Source organism: Biomphalaria glabrata, chromosome 17, assembly GCF_947242115.1.
Source record: "Biomphalaria glabrata chromosome 17, xgBioGlab47.1, whole genome shotgun sequence".
Lineage (NCBI taxonomy): Eukaryota > Metazoa > Mollusca > Gastropoda > Planorbidae > Biomphalaria > Biomphalaria glabrata.
Genome location: NC_074727.1, coordinates 19,780,671 through 19,804,652, shown reverse-complemented (window position 1 = coordinate 19,804,652; position 23,982 = coordinate 19,780,671). Strand labels below are relative to the sequence as shown.

Sequence of the window (23,982 nt, the reverse complement as noted above, 5' to 3'; positions counted from 1 at the left end):
TCTGCCTACTGTTTATTTTTCTTTATCTCCCCAAATCCATCTTGTTTTCTTTGACATTTTGTTTTTAGCCAAACAAATATACCCGGAATTTCATCTTGTCATTGTATCTATGTAAATATGCAACACTTCCGCTAGTAACTTACAAAACCAGAATTAAACACATGATTGCATTATTAAATAGCAGAATGTCACGTCAATCATAATATACACCTTATATGAAGAAAATCACATATAAATGGTGAGAAATATTTTAATCATGGCTAAAACTGAAATTTTTAAAATTGAGATTCATAAATACAAGTTCAGATCTCTATGTCCTTGACCTAACCTCTCGTAGGGCAGCAGGCGATGAGAGCTATAAGGTTTAGAACTCGGGACCCTCCAGTGGACAGTCCAAAGCGCATACCACCAGACCAATCGTTATATGGGCCTGATTGCAGAATTGTGACGTGTCAACGATTGGGCAGTCGAAAAAGCTATCGGTCTCGACTGACCACTCTTTACCATGTCCCAGGTCTACTATAACAATTGGTCTCGATACCATATAGCCAGGCAGCCATCGCTAGACTGTCAACCAACCCTTCTCTTTCCAGAGATCATTGTCACGGTGTTCATCGAAGCGTGTAGGAACACAGGCGTGACGTAATATTCAGTAAAGAAACATAAACAGAGGTCAGAAGTACCCTTGAATATGCACCCTGTTAGCTCCTCCCCCTCTTTCCCCTCACCTGTGACATGGGCCAGAAAACGGTAACACTATGTGCCAACAGGATAACTGTCACTGGCTCTCAATATCAGTAACCGAACTGCGTTCAAGGAATAAATATTTTTCTCAATAACATTTTCAATTTGGGATTAGTAAAAACAATATTAAAATAAAATATAACATTAGGTGCATTAGGTAAGTAATGGTAAAAAAACAATAAAGATAGGTTAAAATAGTGGGTTAAAAATTACATGGAAAATAATTTTTTTTAGGAAAGTAAAAAGTAAAAAAAATGGTAAAGTGATAAACGAAAATTGGCACACACACACACACACACGCGCACACACACACCCATACAGACACACAAAGTATCTCAAAGTAAAATAGATCTTACTACTTCTGTATAATGCCAGTGAGTGAGAGAGAGAGAGAGAGAGAGAGAGAGATGAAGAGATTAAGGTAATTTCATATATAAAATGTAGAGAAAGGGCAAGCTATAGTAATAGAAAGAGTAATATGTATATCTTTATAGGCCTTTATCTATATATATCTATCTATCTATATATATGTAGTGAGAGAGAGAGGGAGAGAAAGAGAGAAAAAGAAAGAGAGAAAAAGAAAGAGAGAATATAAGAGAATGGATAAACAAAAAGAAAGCATTACATATTAAACCACTGGAAAAAAAATTACAAGCTTAAAAAATACGTGTAAGTCACCTCAGCCTACTCAACATTCTGTTGTATACGTGTAAGTCACCTCAGCCTACTCAACATTCTGTTGTATACGTGTAAGTCACCTCAGCCCACTCAACATTCTGTGGTATACGTGTAAGTCACCTCAGCCTACTCAACATTCTGTGGTATACGTGTAAGTCACCTCAGCCTACTCAACATTCTGTTGTATACGTGTGTGGTGGGTTTGGCACAGAAGACAACTAAATTCTAAATGATGAAAGGAACTCGTAGGACGATTTCAACTGTTTATTATGCATTAAAGACCTGCCAAAGGCAAACATAAAACATAATTACAAATAAACATAAACTAAACATAATTAATAAGCCTAAATGGTTAGACCAAGTTGTACACACAACATCAAAGTCTAAATACTAAATCTTAACAAAAAACGAAAAGAAAATCATATAGTGTAAACCAACCTCTCTTATTCAAACACAAGAGAGATATGGAACACCCGAAACATTATAAAAATAAAAGACAATGTAGTTCTCTAAAAATAAATCAACTAGTTGTTCTACATAAAACTAATATACATTGTTTGAAGAGTTTCGCTCTTTACTTTCCTTACAAAAAAACTACAATTAAATAGAACAAATCTATACACTCACAAATACAATGTTTCTTAAAAGCTAGTATGTAAACACTTGTTGTAAAAATACATTTACAAGATCGACAGTTAACATTCTATTTAGAATACTACAGGTACGCATTTCAATAAATGAATTCATCCACATGCTGGCTTCTAAAAATAAGAATAGTCCAAAATGAACAAAAACCGCGGTAGTGATATTCTATATAAAGTACTAATTAAAATTACAATCTACAATATGAATAAGTAAAATGTGATTACCTGCAGCCATACGTGAACACATGGTGTAGAACCAAGCACAAAAGGGAGTGGAGACGACTTAGGTCCAGTAACGTACGGACATTACAGCGATAAGAGATGCTGGTCGAATGGGGGGATGTCCACGTTGTTCTGCCTTTTCATGCGCGGACACAAGAAGCCATCCAGGGGGAAAGGTCACGTGGCTATAGGGGTGGCCGGTGCAGCCCAAACAAGCATCCACTCCACTATATTATACACATACAAGGGACATGCATATACACATACAAGGGTCACGCATATACACATACAAGGGACACACATATACACATACAAGGGACACGCATTTACACATACAAAGGACACGCATATACACATACAAAGGACACGCATATACACATACAAAGGACACGCATATACACATAAAACGGACACGCATATACACATACAATGGTCACGCATATACACATACAAGGGACACGCATATTCACATACAAGGGACACGCATATTCACATACAAGGGACACGCATATACACATACAAGGGACACGCATATACACATACAAGGGACACGCATATTCACATACAAGGGACACGCATACACACATACAAGGGACACTCATACACACATACAATGGTCACGCATATACACATACAAGAGACACTCATACACACATACAAGGGACACTCATGTACACATACAATGGTCACGCATACACACATACAAGAGACACTCATACACACATACAAGGGACACGCATATACACATACACAGGACACTCATATACACATACACAGGACACGCATATTCTTGTAAAAAATATTAATTATGAACGTTAACACAAACACACTCATGAAAGCCTACACACACGGACGCACACATACACACGCACACACACACGCACGCACACGTGTGCATACAAATTAAGAGCCATATTTTAGCAGATTCGATCATCTCTTTCCTGCCTGGCGATGGCACCTATCAGATCTTATCTTGAAGACTATAAACTCAATATGGACGTCCCTGTATGACTGCACTTAATTAAAGTTGTATATCTTACGATCGATTAGTTCTGATTTACTATCGAGACTGTTTCCACTCGATCACTCGATCAACTTTTGATCAAACGTTCAACTCGATCTGCACCTCATCGGTTGAGTGTGGCAGTCGGTAATCAGAAGTTTCTTTGTCTATTAAAATCTACTTTTTGATTCCATCCGTTACAAATTTCAGAAGGTTTACCGTCTCAGTACTTTATTGGCAAGGATTGTTTCATTTCACATAACAGAGATTTACTAAACATGAGATGCAGTTTTTACCGTATTTAATTTTTGTTTTAAGTTACAAACATTTGTCACGGCAAACAGTTTAATGCTAAAGAATCCGGGCGATTTACATTTATTAAATACGAGATTTTAAAGATATACATGTTTTTATTTCTTTATAAAAACCTTCACTATTTTCTGGCTCTTCGTTAGCGTCGCTGTTTGATAGGACGTTTACCTAGTAGTCTTTGGTCATTTCGTTTGTGTCACTGTTTGAAAGGACATCTACCTAGTGGTCTTTGGTCATTTCGTTTATGTCGCTGTTTGAAAGGACGTCTACCTAGTGGTCTTTGGTCATTTCGTTTGTGTCACTGTTTGAAAGGACGTCTACCTAGTGGTCTTTGGTCATTTCGTTTGTGTCGCTGTTTGAAAGGACGTCTACCTAGTGGTCTTTGGTCATTTCGTTTATGTCGCTGTTTGAATGGACGTCTAACTAGTAGTCTTTGGTCATTTCGTTTGTGTCGCTGTTTGAAAGGACGTTTACCTAGTGGTCTTTGGTCATTTCGTTTGTGTCGCTGTTTGAATGGACGTCTAACTAGTAGTCTTTGGTCATTTCGTTTGTGTCGCTGTTTGAAAGGACGTCTACCTAGTGGTCTTTGGTCATTTCGTTTGTGTCGCTGTTTGAAAGGACGTTTACCTAGTAGTCTTTGGTCATTTCGTTTGTGTCGCTGTTTGAAAGGACGTCTACCTAGTGGTCTTTGGTCATTTCGTTTATGTCGCTGTTTGAAAGGACGTCTACCTAGTGGTCTTTGGTCATTTCGTTTGTGTCGCTGTTTGAAAGGACGTCTACCTAGTGGTCTTTGGTCATTTCGTTTGTGTCGCTGTTTGAAAGGACGTCTACCTAGTGGTCTTTGGTCATTTCGTTTGTGTTGCTGTTTGAAAGGACGTCTACCTAGTAGTCTTTGGTCATTTCGTTTGTGTCACTGTTTGAAAGGACGTCTACCTAGTGGTCTTTGGTCATTTCGTTTGTGTCGCTGTTTAAAAGGACGTCTAACTAGTAGTCTTTGGTCATTTCGTTTGTGTCGCTGTTTGAAAGGACGTCTACCTAGTAGTCTTTGGTCATTTCGTTTGTGTCGCTGTTTGAAAGGACGTCTACCTAGTAGTCTTTGGTCATTTCGTTTGTGTCACTGTTTGAAAGGACGTCTACCTAGTGGTCTTTGGTCATTTCGTTTGTGTCGCTGTTTAAAAGGACGTCTAACTAGTAGTCTTTGGTCATTTCGTTTGTGTCGCTGTTTGAAAGGACGTCTACCTAGTAGTCTTTGGTCATTTCGTTTGTGTCGCTGTTTGAAAGGACGTCTACCTAGTAGTCTTTGGTCATTTCGTTTGTGTCGCTGTTTGAAAGGACGTCTACCTAGTAGTCTTTGGTCATTTCGTTTGTGTCACTGTTTGAAAGGACGTCTACCTAGTGGTCTTTGGTCATTTCGTTTGTGTCGCTGTTTAAAAGGACGTCTAACTAGTAGTCTTTGGTCATTTCGTTTGTGTCGCTGTTTGAAAGGACGTCTACCTAGTAGTCTTTGGTCATTTCGTATTGAACATCACTTCAGAGAACTTTAAATGTTCCATAGATCAAGCCTCCTTCAGTGTTCAAGTTTCGAGTCATCACAACGACATTGGAAAAGGAAGGGGGGGTATACATACGACCAGGCCGTTATAGCAATAAGAATATAAGAGTTATCTTTTACTAAATTACTTCGCTGTTCTTTGTCATTTTTGAACTCAATGATTTGTAGGACGTTATTAGAGACAAACAATGACGAATGCGGATGAGAATCGAGTTTCATTTCACCACACGTCGGCCAACGTGTTTACACTGACTTTTTTTTTTTTTAAACTGTAATTTACATTTTTTTCCATAAATTGTTTTCTTATATTTTACCCTCAGACCTAATGTTCTAATTGCAATTTAAGTCATTGTCTACCCTAGAAATGATAATAGAGAGCGATGACGCAGGTAAGTTTATTTGTATCACTCTCTCTCTCTCACTCTCGTTCTTTTTCTTTCATTTTCAAATAACATTCTTAATAAATATCAAAGTATTTGTGTTTCTTCCCATTTTTATAATAATAATAACTTTGAAAAATAGAGACATATAAACATACAAACAGTATCCAAAAAAAAAAAATTCAAACATTAAAAAAAAAAGTTGGAAATCAAGAAACCGTGTGTAGCAGTTTAAAATAATGATATTTCCAATAAAGGGCGGTAACAACGGACCTGACAGACATTTTCGTGATCCTGAACGTTCGGAGGAAGAGTTTCACCTCCTGTCAGAGGGTGGTATCGCTTTAGACTTATCATAGCAATATAATTATTTTTTCAGTGGACAATCTTTTAAAATGTGTTTCAAAAATAATAATAAAAAATGAATTTAAATAATAATAATAGAAAATGAATTTAAATAATAATAATAGACAATGAGTTAAATGCGAATTGGAAGATTGATGAAAGACTCAGATTTGACCTCTATAGAAGACCGTGACAAAGCGAGACCAGTCGTTCTAGAAGGCCTCAACACTGACCAGCAATGTCACAACCTGTGGGCAGTTTAGTCTAAATTGTCCAACTAGGTTGTGATGTTACAGGTCAGTGTTCAGGCCTTCTAGAACGATCGGTCCCCGTCAAAGCCGTTGTGTATCGGAAAGGGGGGGGGGTCTGTTAAAGTGCCTTCATCTCTGCCTGTACCTGCGTTGAGCGGTATCATCTCACTGGCTCTCGAATATATGACCTGTAGTCTCTGCTGTAGTCTCTGCTGTAGTCTCTGCTGTAGTTTTTGCTGTAGTCTCTGTTGTAGTCTCTGCTGTAGTCTCTGCTGTAGTCTCTGCTGTAGTCTCTGCTGTAGTCTCTGGTGTAGTCTCTGCTGTAGTCTCTGCTGTAGTCTCTGTTGTAGTCTCTGCTGTAGTCTCTGCTGTAGTCTCTGCTGTAGTCTCTGCTGTAGTCTCTGCTGTAGTCTCTGCTGTAGTCTCTGTTGTAGTCTCTGCTGTAGTCTCTGCTGTAGTCTCTGCTGTAGTCTCTGCTGTAGTCTCTGCTACTACGTGTTGTCCATACAAGTGGCCAACTTTCGCCGGAGCAGATCTTGAAAGCGTTGACGGAGGTCGCCAGCATTCATTTCACTCGTTCTGTTGCCTGATGGGCAGACTTAAGGCATCATAGACTTTTGGGTACTTCTTGAAATTTCCTTGAAAAAAAAAAGGATAAGAAGTATATACAATGATCCAGCTTAGTGTTAAGTTTAAATTAACTGTTTATATTTAATTTCTGTTCTTTTTTTAAGAACTTATGGGGTATGTTTACATACTAAATAAAAGCTAAAAGTATGACATAAAATCTAGTTCCGTTTCTTAGTTGGAAAAAAATAGTGTGTAGAAATTTGAATAATCAATTCCAACCCATTGATTGTGTACAGCATAAGTATTGTATGTATCTGTGCTTTAACTATGTGGTTTCGTTAATAAATCTGAAGTACACATTTTGAATCACTTAATCAAGAAAAAAAAAAGTCACATAGCAAGTAGGCCTAATATTATGGATACTTATTTTAGACTTAAACTTTTAATCGTTTTTTATTCGCAATAGTTTGTTAGACGTGTTTAGAGGTCGATATCTTGATCTAGTTACGTTTTTTTTAGCATTATGTTAACTACTAATTTAAATCAATGCACATATCAACATCTAATTATTTTATGTAGGTTAAATTACAGTTGTAGCAGACGATATCTGAGCCTATAGAAATACGTCACAGGATTTAGTGCGTCAGAGAAAGAGATTGATCTTCCAATTTAACAAAGCTGTATCATTTTCTTCATTAAATGGGTATTTATTTACTTTTTCTACCATACAAATATCAGCCTAATTATTTCTTTTATACTTCAACCATACCCATTTTTTACAGTATCACATACAGCAATGACGCAACAATACAAATTATCTTAAATATAAAACTATTTCATTGCTAATACTGCTAATATATTCCTCTGCGTAATCAATAAACTGTTGAAAATGTACACAAATAATAATGACAATATGGTTTTATACGGTATCATCGGTATGATTAGACTGATAACACTTTGTTTTTATGGAATAGTACATGTTTTAAAAATAAGTATTTACAACCAAGAAAAGTAGACCTCTTGGTAGCCGGACTTATAAAAGGACAGTGGAGAAAATATGTTTTCGACACGCTTCATTGGCCGCTTGGGATGCAGAAGAATTGTCCACTCCAATGGAATCCATTCTCTACGGCGTCACTGCCGTCGTCGTCTGGTCTTCGCAGAGGTTTGAAATATATCGGCCTCCCTGTCCCTCGTGCATATTCTTTTTGGCCATCTCTATTATAGGACATTGTTAATATTTGTGATTTTGACCTAAATGAATATAACTAATTATTACTGATGACGTTTTTATTCTGTGTTCAATCGAATCAAATTAGTAGGTGAACAGTAATGACCATAAATAAAAACCATTAATAATTGCAAGTCATAAAATAGCCACAGAAAACTGGTTTCTAACAAAACTAGTAATAGAGACAACGAAAGTATATAAATTCAATTTAAAGAAAAAAGCTTAGTGTAATTGTATCAATTAGTTAGGATCATTCACGTAATTATATTCGTAATAGGTCTAGACTAACAATGTTAAATCAGCGCGATTAGAAATATTTTTTTACTGTTTTTTTTTTTGAGCAAAATTTTATTCTTTTCCCTTTTTTTTGATACACTATGATCCTATCACTTTCTGGAACAATTTAGAAAAAAGATGGGAGGGGGGTTACAGAAGGGAGGGGGGATACAGAAGGGGGTATTAGGGTGAATGTTAACGTGATAGCTCTCTAAAAATGCATTTATAAAAAAGAAAAAAAGAAAAAGAAAATAAAGTTACATCACTGTTCACTGGAGGTGCTTATGAATAGAAGGTTTTTATATTTATCAGTTGTTAGTTTCGTACTTTAAAGCGGTAACCTATTTCTCCCTACAAAGAGTAAATGGAACTAATTTAGCTTATACTACCTTATCAGGCAAGCACAATTTCTTTCCCTTGTTAAAAACAGTCAAAATAATTATTTATCAATAGTTAATTAAATAATAAATTAAATAATAGTGTAATATTCTCTTTTATTGCTTTTTTTCTTTGTCAGGTTAAAGAAATAATTGTGAAAAAATTTCAGCTTGATCCAAGAGTGTGGACGTATAAAGTATACAAACTATTTACCAGACAGACAGACAGACAGACAGAGCGAATTGATATATGCTTTGTAAAAACAAAAAAGAAAGATATTCATCTTTAGCTATTTTAATAGATTTGAAATAAGTTCTGCACATTTTGTTCATCAGGACTGTTCATGAGAGTTTTCTTCTTGTCAGGTTCTAATGTTTCCTTTCGCCTTGGCGGTAAGAGACTTTCCATCCCCAAGGAAGACAAAGAGAAGTCTCTGCTGACTCCAGGCAAAGCCAGTGAGTCGTCCAACAGCTCAACTACCACCGAGACAAAGAATGACAACGGCTTTTTCGCACACGTGGACTCTACCAGGACCGCCACTGCCACAATAGTCACGGAAACTAGTTTGTCAAAAGAAGCGGCTGCCAAGAAAGAATTACCCGCCTCTGAGAGCGCCCATTCGGCTGCCAAGAAAGAATTGTCCGCCTCTGAGAGCGCCCATTCGGCTGCCAAGAAAGAATTGTCCGCCTCTGAGAGCGCCCATTCGGTTGCCAAGAAAGAATTACCCGCCTCTGAAAGCGCCCATGCGGCTGCCACGAGGAATCACTCTTCATCATGGGCGTCTATTTCGGCCGGGGGCGCCGGTCACACGAACGGTCACCAAACGGATACAGCACCAGGGACCAGCAGAAATAGCAGTACGGATGACATCGGCAGTGACATCATCTACTTGCTAAGTCAAGCCAGGAAAGGAAGTAAGTCTCCTTGTTTGTCTTCGAAACAGAAGGGGTTTGATACAAAACACTCCCAGTACAGTCTCGAAGTCGCCTTTCAAATTTAGAAATCCCTATTTTTAAAAGCGGTGGCTAAGAGGTACAGCACTTGGCTTCCGAACCGGGGTCCCGGGGGCGAATCCTGGTGAAAACTGGGATTTTTAATTTCGGGATCTTTGGGCGCACCTGAGTCCACCCTGCTCTAATGGGTGCCTGACATTAATTTTGGAAAGTAAAGGCTGTAGGTCGTTGTGCTGGCCATATGACAACCTCGTTAACAGTAGGTCATAGAAACAGATGACCTTGACATCATCTGCCATATAGAATAATATAGATCTCAAAGTCTGAAAGGAGAACTACTTACTTTTAACTATTTTTAAAACTATCAAAAACAATTACTTTGAAGTTTTAAGATAGTATCGACAGTTGTAATTTCTAGCACTAAAACTAAGACTTCTTTATTGATCCTTATAAAATTTGTTGTGATTACATGGACTCTTTTCTCATATAAAGACAACACAACAGAAACATTCACATAAATAGAACAGACACAACATAAAGAGTTCATTCAGCGACTACACACAGACATCTTGATCCTTTTCATGTTTCCTGATCAACGAATGGCGTTGATATAGTCTGACCGAATAAGGAACGAATGAGTTTTGTACAGCTCTGTTCTTGTCTTGATTAACAGAAGTCGCTCACTTCGCGACGACGTAACGTAGTTACGATGGAGCGGGGGGCTGTTGTCTTCCAAGATTTTTCAAAAAGTTCATTCAAATATGGTATTGTTGTGCAAGTGATTTTCGTTGCCCTTTCTATAGTGTTTTCTAAGCTGCCAAACATGTAAACATTTTTTTTTTGCAGTATAAGAGAGACTCATAAACATATATAACTATTTCGATCTGGCGTTTCATCTATCAGTGGTGAATAGCAGATTTAACTTTATTTAATTTTAGGAAATTATTTGTGTGAATTTTCTAAAGCGACATATGCGAAGTGCTTCATCAGTAGAAAAACTGTCATGCCCACAAAAATCATGAATTGTTAAAATTATTCTTTTTTATGGTGTAAATATGTACGAATAAAAAAAATATTTAAAATTATTTATTTCATAGTATTTTCTTTTCTTCTATTTGTTAAAAGGAAAGGGATGGGGGGGGGGACATTTTTTATTACATAAGTAAACATTTTCTATGACATGGTTCTCACACTTTGCATCCAGCTACCAACACTACTTCAGCCCATGTCAAGTCTTATGCCAAGCAAGAGTATATCTGTTAACACATATGTGCATTCACCCATACAAGTCACGAGTGCCAATCAGATGACAAGATGACACTGAAAACTGAACTATTTTTTTAATGCAATCAAGATACTTGTGGCATATAAAGATTGACCTACTGTAGTTAGATACATATTGCTGATGTTACCAACCATCTAGCACACCCATTCTGGGAGCAAGTTGAACATTGAAACAAGGATTTATTTGACCTAGCAAACATGAAACAATACAAAATAACAACTAATTCTTCAATAAATTCTTGGTAATTCATTATTTTGTATGATATCAAATATTGGAAATTACTTCTAAATTATTGAGAGATACAGTTATAAGTGCGGAGTTTTTTCACTTTGATTAGGTTTTTTTTTAAAGGATCTGTTTTAATTTACGGTGATTTTTTTTTTTTTTAATTGACTTTTGATCTACTCGGAATGTTACTAATGGACACAGGGCCGGTCTTAGGCCACTGCAACCTATGCGGTCGCAGTGGGCCCCGCGCTTTCATAGGCCCCGCGCTAATTCTAGGTGTAGTAATAAAGTTGCAAAATATATGCGAAAAATTCCTGAAAATCTCCCAAATTTATTAAAATCTCCTGAAAAATAGACAAAATGTCATTTGTGAATGTCATTCATTGCGGAAAACGCCAATTCTACGCGCGATAAAAGAAAAAAGGCATTGTCATCTTTCATGTAAAAAAAAAATGTAATAATCGGGTGAATTTTCACCTGAATCGGAAGTTCCAATACTTTTTTTTAATTTTTATAGTCACTGACATATAAATATGCCACATGTTGCAAGGCTCGTAAAGTTAAGTTAATTTGATCGCAATTTAGTACTTAGTAAAGAATGAATAAAATTCAAAAGTCGATTTTTTTTCTAATTCAAAATCTTAATTTTCACTTATTATCCGTATTCCCACCCAAATTAGGCCCCGCGCAATCAGTTTCGCATAGGGCCCCGCAAGTGTTAGGACCGGCCCTGAATAGACAGTTATGCTATAAAAAATCACGAGACAGCTAATCGCTGTACTTGCTATGCACTTCACTTGTAGACTGGGCCTCAGAGTCGGACGAGCATTCTATTCAAATAAGAAACAAATATATATACTAGCCGGATATGACCCGCGGCGTTACTTTGGGTATTACGAATCCAGTTGATTGGCGAATGCTTTCTTCACATTTTTTTTTGTTATTATTTTGCCACGAAAATAAAAGTGTGAAAATGGGTTTACCTGTTTAGTCGACATTTTCATATCAAATATAAAATACTGTGAAAACGGGTTTACCCGATGAGTTAAAAAAAAAAAAAAAGGTTTGTTCTTTAATAGAGATAAATTACGTATTTTATTTTTAGGGCCCTTCGTTTGTGCGAGGGACATTAAATATACACTACAGTCTAGTTTTATCAAAATTGGTAGAAAGGTTTTGATTTCTATGCGGGACATACATACATGTGTAAGTCTGGTGTGAATGTATATTTTGGTTTTCTATAGTTGTAATGTTTTGTTTGGTGTAATGCACAAATTGTAAGACAAATTTCATTATGAATAATAAAGATTATTATTATTATTTTATTATTATTACATACATACAACTTACATTCCACGCAGCTGATGTATCCACAGGAGCGGCAAGTGCCGATACAGTCTGAGTTAAGCTGCGTCGTATATATATATATTGGACCATCGAACGACGGGGGAATGGTATCTGATAGAAGGCTTCTGTGCTGCCTTTAGCTCCGTTGTTAGGTAGCCAAGCCGTAGACAAGCGGTTTTGGCCTTTCACACAAGCATCACTAGTATAACTATTCAAAGATTGCGTTCTTTTTTTTTTTTTTTTTGCATGTAACAATTATGTGAAATTCTGCGCTCATTTTATAAAGTGTATTCTTATCTTATCTTATATAATACAGACGTTACTTCAAAAAAAGAAGATGACTATGTCCTACGCGTCATGCATTTAGTCATGCATATTAACCAATGACTTAAACTCTGCCAAGTCACTGGTTTTCCTGGCTAGCTCAGGCAACCCATTCCATGCTCTAATAGCACTAGGGAAGAAGGAGTATTTGTACAAATTTGTCCTAGCATATGGGACCAGGAATGTGCCTTTATCTTTGTGTCTTTCAGAGTATTTTATTAAATATTTTGTGAAGCAACACATGGACTCGATACAGACCTTTAAGAAAACTTTTTTAAGATTATTTTCTTGACACTTTCAGAGTTCATTCTCCTCCAATGTCGAGTGCAGAAGTTACATAAATCTTCTTTTATGTTTGTTAAATTTTCGAAAGCGCCTTGCGCCTCCATTATACGTTTCAAAGTGCAGCATATGACATCAAATAGTTACTATTATTATTAACAAAGCATATTCCGTCTTTCTTGCACAAAATGTGTACACGTTATTTCTCCCACTTCACATTCTCGGATCAAGTTGAAATCGTGCACAAGTATTTATTGTCCGTAATAACACACGAATCAATCAAAAATATATACCAATTAATTAATGAATTAGATGATTAATTTTGTTTAATTTTAAAAGAGGGAAATAAAACTTTCAACATTGATACATTTTGCTGTTGTACAGTTCTTCCCCTTATATAATCTTTGTTTTTTTTTTGTATAAAGTATTTCTTTTATTTATTATTATATTAGAAAGGAACGAGTATTCATTCTTTGTCGCTGCCAGGGTCGAGTTTCGTTCACTGGCGGATCCAGGGGTGGGGTGGTAGGGGCGATCGCCCCCCCCCCACTCGGCCGACCCCCCCCCTCGGACGAACTTTAGTATAGGATTCACACAATTGGTATACGAATTTATTACTTATGTTAAAAATATATACTAATTATTTATATTTCAACCTATTTTTAGATTATTTCGCCCCCCCCCCACTCTAGTATGTTGGCCGATTTGGTGGGGTCGGGAGGGGGCGATGGTATCAATCCCGCCCCCCCCCTACACTTTCGAGTGGGGGGGGCGGTCCAAATTGTTTGTAGAAATCACAGCTTGCTAACAAAATCAATTAAATATCTATATTTTTAAAACTTGTTATTGATATTTTAACCGATCTTTATATTATGTCGTTCCCTGTTGGCCGATTGGTGGGGGGGGGGGGGCGAATACCTCTACTGCCTTTCCCACCTAAACCCTTTGAGTGGGGGGGGGGCGGTCCGTTTTTATGGAGAAATCATTGTTTGTGAACAAAATTAGTTGAATTAATATATAAATTGTATATTATGTCGCTCCCTTTCTGGTATCTTGGCCGATTCGGTGGGGTGAGGGGGGGGGGGGCGACTGCATGTACTGCCCTCCCCACTCTAGCCCTCTGAGTGCTGGGGGGGCGGTCCTATTTTTGTGGAGAATCATAGTTTGTGAACAAAATTAGTTGAACATCTATATAATATAAACTACGTATTGATATGTGACCCATTGTATATTATGTCGTACCACACTCTAATCTCAAATTGTATCATTAGTAAATGAAAAAGGGTTGTACCAGGTGGGAGGGGCGATACATGCAATCGCATTTCCCCAATTGGACAAATCAATACTTTTTTTTTTTGTATTATAGTTAAGAAATTACAAAATTAAAAAAAATCTGTCACTAATATAATTTATATATACTATAAATTAAATTCTTATATCGAGTCGCCCCATACCTATTCTTTAATGCCCAATGCAATCTTTAGCAGAAATTATTAAAGGAGCGAGGATTAATCGTTTTGACTCTACCGCCCCTCCCATTTCCAGACCAAAGTTTATGTAATTTCACATAAATTTATCATAATTATTTTAAGAAAGACTATGCATTGGAAAAGTTAAAAAAATTAAAACGAAATTTTTCACTATAAAAGTCATGATTGAGATGAGTTCTAAACTCAAATAACAATTTCATAGTCGCCTTTTCCCAACCTTTACTCAATCTGATATTTTTCTGGTTAAATAAATTTGGGACTATAACTCACAATTTATACTTATATTTTCTTAAATACTATTTATCAAAAATTTTTTTTTTCGGCGGCGATCCTCAAAGCAAAAATCTAAATATGTGGGGTATCCTATCTTTTCAAGGAACAAATCAGTTTTTTTTTTGCAATGTATTATGGGCCTATACATTTATATTAGAATATTTTTCAAGTACAACATTATTCGAAAGGTCCTTTTTAATAGTATGAATAATGAGCTTTAGGTCAGGAGAATGCGTTTCTGCAGTGAAAAAAGCAAGAAAACGCTTTTGGCGTCGGGGCTTCGCACCGAAGTCCATTGATGAATAATGAGCTGCAGATGTCAGGAGAATACGTTTCTACAGTGAAAAAAGCAAGAAAACGCTTTTGTCGTCGGGGCTTCGCCCCGAACCCCACAAGAGAACCTTATAGCGCTGCCCCAGTTGTTTTGTTTTCGACGAAGGTTGAGAAATGATAAAAAAATGAGAAATGAGAAAAAAAAGCAAAAAAACGCTTTTGTCGTAGGGGCGTCGTAGGGGCTTCGCCCCTACTCCATTGGTGAATAATGATCTGTAGATATCAGGAGAATGCGTTTCTGCAATGAAGAATGCAAGAAAATGCTTTTGGCGTCGGGGCTTAGCCCCGAGCTCCATTGATGAATAATGAGCTGTAGATGTCAGGAGAATGCGTTTCTGCAATGAAGAATGCTAGAAAATGCTTTTGGCGTCGGGGCTTCGCCCCGAACTCCATTGACGAATAATTAGCTGCAAATGTCAGGAGAATACGTTTCTACAGTGAAAAAAGCAAGAAAACGCTTTTGTCGTCGGGGCTTCGCCCCGAACTCCATTGGTGAATAATGAGCTGCAGATGTCAGGAAAATACGTTTCTACAGTGAAAAAAGCAAGAAAACGCTTTTGTCGTCGGGGCTTCGCCCCGAACCCCACAAGGGAACCTTATAGCGCTGCCCCAGTTGTTTTGTTTTCGACGAAGGTTGAGAAATGATATATATATATATGTTTGTGTGTGTGTGTGTGTGTGTGTGCGCGCGCGCTCTACGCACGTTTATGCATAGGGTTAGGGTTTATTGGGCGTTAGGGTTAGGGTTTGGAAAAAAATCGCCCCCCCCCCACTTCAAAGTTCTGGATCCGCTAGTGGTTTCGTTAAAGAGAAACAAAATTAATTTTAGTCCCTTTATCAGTGTCCACTGAGGAATTTTCTGGTGATGTGGCAGGTCTGCAGCAGTACCGCCTTCTGATGTTCTTCTTATTATTATTATTTGTATAGCCTTCTCTGGTCCTTTAATTAGGTATTTATTCACAATGATCTATTCCTCCAATAGTTTGGAGTCTTGGACGCAAGTAACACCATATCCACGTTGTGTTTTTGCAAAGATTGTTTACCAGCCTCGTTATGGTTCTTGTTTCTCTAGCTCGGACCTGATCTTTCTGCAGTTTTAGAAGTATTGATAATCAAGAAATAACAAGTATGCAATGGACAAATAAAGTTTCAATAACAAACAACTTAAACTTAGTAAACGTGATACATTTCTAGGTTATACCTTTGTGATTATAATCATTTCATTTAACACGTGATTGGGGAGGGGAGAAAATAGCCACCCTGTTCATTTGTTTACACCCTCATTCATAATACATCAATTTAAAGTGTTTCAATCATCTTTGCACACACTTTGTAATACTTATATTGCCTGAGGGCGATTATACAATTCTTTTACAAGGCTTCATCAGGAGTGCCCAATATAGAGCGCTTATTGTGTTCTTGTTTGTTATTGTATTCGTAGAGCACTGGTCACTGGACACAAAGACCATCTGGAGTGACCCATTTTTTTTGTTTGTTGTTTTTTTTTTGTCCGGCGTGTCGTTGATACAACGCGGCAATACACACCAGTGTCATGTAATAGTGGACACATCTCAATGCCTTAAGGCACACCGATTTCACATTTATTGAACATCTAGGGACTTTTGTGACTCTTGGATATTAGAAAGAAAACAACTTGATAAGAGCTTAGATAACTATTCGACCAAAGCATTAGTACAAAGAATTAGAAAACGGATTCTCTAAAGCAAGAAATTCTGGGAGCCGAAGAGACTTCTGTGTCTACACCAGGTGAGTGAAGATATGGTACTCTTCCTTTAGGTCTCTCTCTTACTGTGTCAGTGTGACTTTTGGTACAAACACACACAGTGTATTAATAAACTAATCAATCAAAACACCAACTGGTATGTGATTGAGTGTCGCGTAGGATGCAATCATTTTTTTTTAAGTAACGTCCGTATTATATAAGATAAGATTAGTCGCAATAAATTAATTGTGCTCTAATTAGAAAAAAGGAAATGAATGCTTGCAGTATTGACAGATGTGGCAGTGATGTTGTGGTTCTTCCCCTTAGATACTTTAAAAAGTATTTCTTATATTTTGCTTGTTATTTCAATTGTTTTCCTAAGATATACTAATACCATAGTAAAATTATATTATTCAAGGGTTGTCTCTCCTAAAAATAATGTTTTATTTGTTCTCTTTGTAAGTTAGTTATAAGTAAAAGCTTCTTTTAACCCAGTGTGTCTCAAACTGTGTTCCGTGAAACACTAGGGTTTCGCGAGGCCTGAATACTCAAAATGTGCGAAGTGTTCCGTTAAGGAAATAGTTTTGGAACCACTGGTTGTAACCTACATGGAAATATTACAACAATAAACTATTTTGAACATTTTATTAAATGAAAAGAAAGCTGTATTGAATACAATGTACATTCTCTGTAATATGTAATTGGTTACATTTAGAATGGATACAATGGCTGGGGAAGGATGTATACATTTAAGCAGCCAAAGCTCTTTGCTTACATACTTCTTTTAAAAAAACAAAGTTTCGCATTTAGAAGACCAAAAGTAGTCATTGAACTTTATTTTTAGTCTAAGCACAGCAATGGTGAAATTTTGATCACTCGCACACATATAAACACACCCACACAATAGTTTCATAGACTTGACTAGACATTGGCATGTGACTTTGAACCATATATTTCTTCTTTTGTTAAGGGCGACAAGGTATTCTTACGCAGTATAGTTGTTGTTTTTTCTAATGGAATCCAATGCTTTGCAAAGTATCGAATGTTTCCCTAACAACACCGTGTGTGTGGCGATTACATTTTATGACGTATCGATTACGACGATCACAGAAACAAATTTAAAAAAAATGAAGCCTTTGATTTACAGAACCATATTTTATGATGTAATCTTCAAGCCGTCATGTCGAGATAAGTAATTGGATGATCTGCCTACTCGCCTTGCCACTGAGTGGTATTTCTGCGATGTATTTATCCACTTCAGATACTTTGAACAAATAATTTATGCTGTCAAAGCTCGTTTCCCATTAAAGTGTCATGCTAAAAGTATCATACTAAAAGTGTCATGATAAAAGTGTAGTGATAAAAGTATCATGATAAAAGTGTCAAGATAGCCATAAACTAATTTATGACACAACCAGGGCTCTTTGATCTAGTCATTGGTGTCTATCGATGACATTCATTTTCAAATATCCTTTGGTCAGTTGGACCGCTGAGCACCAAACCAGATCTGTCAACCGCAGGGGCGGACTGGGTATCGAAATCGGCCCGGGCATTACCATATAAACCGGCCCACAAATGAATGGCATGTCATATCATGGGCGTAGACAGGATTTTTTTCGGTGGGGGGATTTTTTTTCTACCCCTCTCTGCAATGTATATGTATTTAATTAATCTTTCATTACATTCTTACCTTTCATTCTTTCGGGCGTTTTTTTTAGCCTAGAATATGTTCTTCTTTTAATTAGTGGAAAGACAGTACACACCACCGAGGCTAAGAAGTCAGAGCGTTCCCCCAGCTGGCCCCGGATCTAAGCATTATTTCTTTTTTAGTTTTAAAAAATGCATATTCATATGCATATACAGTGCAATTAGCTTGCTACTCTTCCGCTACAAAATTCAAAAACCAAATCTACTATTTACTGCACTTAATTAATGGAGTCTAGAGACTGGTAGAAAATGGTAACTATAGTTTTGCTTTAGTTTTTGTATTGGAGGGGAGGATAACCACAAAACCCCTTTTAGCTAAGCTTAGGAAATTCGGTGACTGTAGTTTATTTAAATTGGCTGCTCTGTGGCATTAAGTAAAGTTTCATTTTCAGACAATGAAATCTGGGGCAAGTGATGATTTGAGCCCCCCTCCTCCAGGCTACGCCCATGTGTCATATTATAGGTGTAAGCCTAATTCACTTCAAAATATATACAGTTTTATAACGCATCAAAAACTGTATGTATGCTTGCGTAGGATTACATATTGTATTTTATTTATACATGTATGTAGTCTGAAAACTATAGCCAATACAATAGCAGCCTTAATGAGTTTGAAACACTTTGGTATTACTTATAGATTACAGACGTTTCTTCAAAAGTAAGATAGTTAAGCCCTACGTCCTGCGCATTTCATGTGTCAATCTAGTCATGCATGTTGTTCTGTGATTAAAAAATGCTAAGTCAATGGTTTTCTTGGCTGACTCAGGCAACCCATTCCATCAAAAGATAAGAGAATGCAAAACGGTTAGAGGGGCACTTACAAGTACATTCTGAAAAAGGCGAATTGTATATGAACAGATTATAACACATTATTTAAAATATAAATATACATTTTCTTTCATTAAATATTGGATGTGGCAGAGCTATAGGCCTATTAAGTATTAACATTATTATAAGAATTTCCATCATTAATGACTTCATATTTTGAATACTAGCATATATTTGCCATTGATTATAATAGTAAAAAAAAATTATTTCTATCTAGGTTGTCTTTTTTTAACTAAACAATTTTTTAAAATCCTTAAGTGTAGTATTTTTAGATCAATGTTATTAAAAATAAACAAAAAGAAAACTTATTGCTTTTTCTGTACACATCTCAGAAAGAAGAACTCTATACGCATATTGAGTTGTGAATAAGTTGGGTGGTTTGCAATTTCGCGGCTGTGTGTGTTTAAGTTAATTCCTATTAAGTATTGTTGAAGAGCTTCTACTTCTTCTTCCTCAATCTCATTGTTATGTTGGAGTGTTCAGATGACTAGATCAATACATGAGATGAACTGCGAAATGGTTTCCAAATCATGGAGCTCTCCATAAAGTTTTCTTTCTATTGGTGTGTTCTGGGGCCAGTGTCTTGTACGGGTCTCATGGAACAAGAGATCGAACAGTTTTGAAGGACATGTTGTCTCATTCTCTTGTGTCCGGCCCTGAGTAGTAAAATTTGACGTTGGTCTTGTCGGGATAGCTTATAATAGGCATCATCTTTCTTGTGATTCGGATGAGAGCTTGTCCATTCTCATTTATTTTATTTATTATTAGTTTCTTCATTTCTACAGGATAGAGTGCAATATTTAATTGTGAGTTTGTTCTCCCACTCTTGGCGAGTGTGTCAGCCTTCTCATTTCCTTCTAGTTCTATATGTGCTGGTATCCATTGTATCCGTTAAAGAGCTCATTGTCACCCTTTTTTTTTCTGCGTTATATCAATGTTTTCTAACTTAACCTCTCTCATCCCTCTTTTTCGTTAACTGACAATGGAACCATCGAAAGACGAGGGAGGGAAGGAGCAAAAACAAGTAGGAGTGCCATCAAACATCCATGCCGACCAGCCAAATGATTAGGCCAAACACAACCTCGAAGACATCAAAGCAGTGTTGAAGTTCATGCCGCTCTTGCATAGCAAAAAGTACGGTCTAATGCGTAGGCTACAGTGTAAAGTGCAATTTTTTTGATTTTCTTAAAAAAAAAAGTAATTGTAATAATAATAATATAAAAAAATAATAATAAAACTGTTCGGGAATCTGTGTCTTGCAGTTGTCAATTTTTTTTTTTTTTAAGTTGTCTTCATTAAAAAAACATTTTCTTTGGTCGCGACCAGACCGGCCCATTTGGTACCGGCCAACCGGCCATTTTCACGTTTGCCCATATAGCCAGTCCGCCCTTGGTCAACCGTCTTTCTCCATTCCTCTCTGTTCTTTGCTTCAGATAGTATTTCATTCACTGACAGGCCTGCCCATGTTTTTACAAACCTTATATGAACTCAAGCTGTCTGTCTGTCTGGTAAAATGATTATACACGTTATTTCTCCCATACCTAATCTCGGACCAAGCTGAAACTTTGCACAATTATTTCTTTTACATGCCAACAAAAGAATCAATAAAATAAATGAACCGATTAGTTTAATGATGGTTTACTGAGCGTTAGGGTTTACTGAGCGTTAGGGTTTACTGAGCGTTAGGGTTTACTGAGCGTTAGGGTTTGGGTTTACTGGGCGTTAGGGTTTGGGTTTACTGGGCGTTAGGGTTTGGGTTTACTGGGCGTTAGGGTTTGGGTTTACTGGGCGTTAGGGTTTGGGTTTACTGGGCGTTAGGGTTTGGGTTTACTGGGCGTTAGGGTTTGGGTTTACTGGGCGTTAGGGTTTGGGTTTACTGGGCGTTAGGGTTTGGGTTTACTGAGCGTTAGGGTTTGGGTTTACTGGGCGTTAGGGTTTGGGTTTACTGGGCGTTAGGGTTTGGGTTTACTGAGCGTTAGGGTTTGGGTTTACTGGGCGTTAGGGTTTGGGTTTACTGGGCGTTAGGGTTTGGGTTTACTGAGCGTTAGGGTTTGGGTTTGGAAAAAATCGCCCCCCCCACTCCAAAGTTCTGGATCCGCTAGTGATTGTTTCTTAACTAATAAAACTTAAATAACATAGTAACTTCTTTGTGAACAAGTCTTAATACAACTTTTATTATAATATGGACACTAAATTAAGTTGATATGAGATCAAATACTAGATTTTAGTAATAATATTTATAACAAAACCTCACTACAGTAACACAACCAGTCAGTCACACGTTCTGGAGTCGTCTCCCCTAACTAAAACCAATGACGACACTGCCACCTATCCTGCATCGTTTACAACCAAACGCTAATCTCTTCCCACCGTCACCATAGAAACACACACACACACATACACTCTAGAATACTCATAGTATACAATAATATACATTGCTCAATTTTAGTTCACAGAATTATTTAGAGAGAAAAAGATATCGACAGGCCCCGACGTCATTTCCCTTAGAATGACATCTTTGAAATTTGATTTAAAATCACGCGGCTAGACGGAGCGACGTTCTACTTAGACACATCGTTATCTATGATGTTGTAGAGACGCACTTTTGGTAACCTCTAGTGAACGCGCAATTATTCAACCAATCTTCTGATCAGTACAAATTCTACAGGCCAAGATTACACAACTTTTCAAACATAGAAAGACAACAAAAAGGGAAGGGGGGATTTTAAAACGGCAAGAGAGGCGGAACTAAGCGTTAATATCGTAAGAGAACCAGCTCCAACACTGATTATTTGCTGAGCTCTAGGGGTAGTGTAAATATTCTTACAACCCCGAAGTATCCCTCTGTCGAATGTAGACTTGCGCTGATTAAAGTAGTGCATATATTCAGCTGTCGACTATAAATGTAACACTACACTTGAGACGTTGCTTATGTATAAGAGATAATGAAAGTCTACACACGTTAGGACAAAGTTACATTTCAATCAACACACAACTAGTTTCTACAGTTCTAAGATTTTGTTTCAATTGATATTTGGGAGGAGGTCTGTATTTAAATATGACAAAATGGAAGCGAGCTGCGAGGATGTTGCCACAACTCTGTCCTTTTTTATTGTAAGGTCGAAGCTCTGTTATCATTAATACCCATTAATACATAACTTTTTGTTACAAATACCCCTTCACCTAGTTCTTAACGAGCATAGTAAGGTTTGTCTTCGAGTCCGAAGATCAATGAGGGATGCAATATTTCCTGTGGCTACGCAGCCCCGGCTGCGACCTACATATTTTGCCACAAGCAACGCAGGCATAACTATTGTTCGCCGATGGTCGATTTAGATTTTTTTTTTCGCAATCTGCGTCTGTCCTCAGCAGCGGATTTTCTTTGGTCTTAAATGTGTATCCCGCGGTCTTCGTAATAATACAGATAAACCCTTATTACGTAATCGCTTTACGCGTGTAAGTAGAGCAACGGGTTTGTAAAAAAATATTTTGAAGGGTTTATTCTCTATTTCTTTTTTTCTTCTTTTCATTGTTGTGGCCCGCGACACGAGTGTTGGAAATTAAATGGCCCGCAGACCGAATAGGTTCGGCATCACTGATCTAAAATATCATGATGTCCGATTTTCATTTTCTCTTCTAGTTTCTGAGATCTAAACGGGACGGACGGACAGACGGACACACAGGCTACACAAAATTAATAGTGTCTTTTTCCCTTTCGGGAGCCGCTAAAAATGTAAATTGAAGTTCCCTTTTAGACCTTGTGGTCTATAGGGCAGATGATGATATATACATTACGATGCAGATAAACATGTATTGTCAGAGCATTAAGGCTCAATCCCCGTAAAATACCCAAACATTCACCTAGACTTGAAGGTTTAAACATTCTAATTGAATAAGTCTTCTTGTTCTTCACAGACCAGTTTTACACACGAATTTTGTTCTATTGTAACTATGTTCAAATCTTTAGTCGTCTGGTAGGAACGGAATGTTACAGCACTATCGCAATCGCTCTGTTCTTGGGAACTCTTTTATTCTGAAGGTCGATGAACTGACGGACACTTTCAGTTTGCCCCAGTCTTTTATGGGTTCCTTTCTGCTCAGTTCCCGATCACACAGATGTATTTTAAGACTTTAAAAAAAAGATTGCAAACCAAAAATTTTCTGACGATTTTTCGAGAAATTTGACAGTATGTTTTGGGGAAATAATTAATAGCTCATTTGCCACATAGGGAAAACTCTAGTTTGTCCGCATGGGCGCCCTCAGGGGGTGCAAGGGGGATCACTTGCACCCCCCTGGATTCTGAGTAGCCAAATTCTAGTCAATTTTTCGCACCATCAAATCAATTAACTTCTAAGTAGCAACTGAACAAGTGGTGCTTCCACTGGTTGATGTAGTAGCAGAAATAAGTAGATTAACCTAGGCGTAAGGAATGGATGGCCAACCATGTACGTGCGCGTCTCTGAATTCTGAGTAGCCACATTTTAGCCATTTTAAAAATATTTTATAATGAAATGCATCTTCCAGATCTGTTTTGTTTTTTATTACGTAGATGTAGATTTAATTAGAATGCATGGTTGTGCAAGTTCACCACCATGTACCCCCTGCGGGCGCCCATGCATTAT

The 23,982-nt window shown here is 37.3% G+C and overlaps 2 protein-coding genes across 3 annotated transcripts in view; one reads left to right on the top strand and one right to left on the bottom strand.

Annotated features, from left to right (window-relative positions):
- The window catches only part of LOC106062757 (proton channel OtopLc-like), a 79,991-nt gene that overhangs the window by 9,711 nt on the left and 46,298 nt on the right, over positions 1-23,982 (top strand). The window contains exons 1-4 of one of the 2 annotated variants that reach the window (XM_056015135.1): positions 742-901; positions 5,476-5,544; positions 7,281-7,404; positions 8,952-9,500. In XM_056015135.1, coding sequence (XP_055871110.1) covers positions 7,401-7,404; positions 8,952-9,500 — 553 coding nt within the window. In that variant the 5' untranslated portion in view covers positions 742-901; positions 5,476-5,544; positions 7,281-7,400. Of the gene's footprint in view, positions 1-741; positions 902-5,475; positions 5,545-7,280; positions 7,405-8,951; positions 9,501-23,982 lie in introns of those variants that run through there. The other variant, XM_056015136.1, reaches the window with a different exon arrangement.
- On the bottom strand, positions 6,292-6,696 carry LOC129923757 (serine/threonine-protein kinase fray2-like). The gene has a single exon (XM_056016281.1). It carries the CDS (start codon positions 6,694-6,696, stop codon positions 6,292-6,294), a length of 405 nt encoding a protein of 134 aa, XP_055872256.1.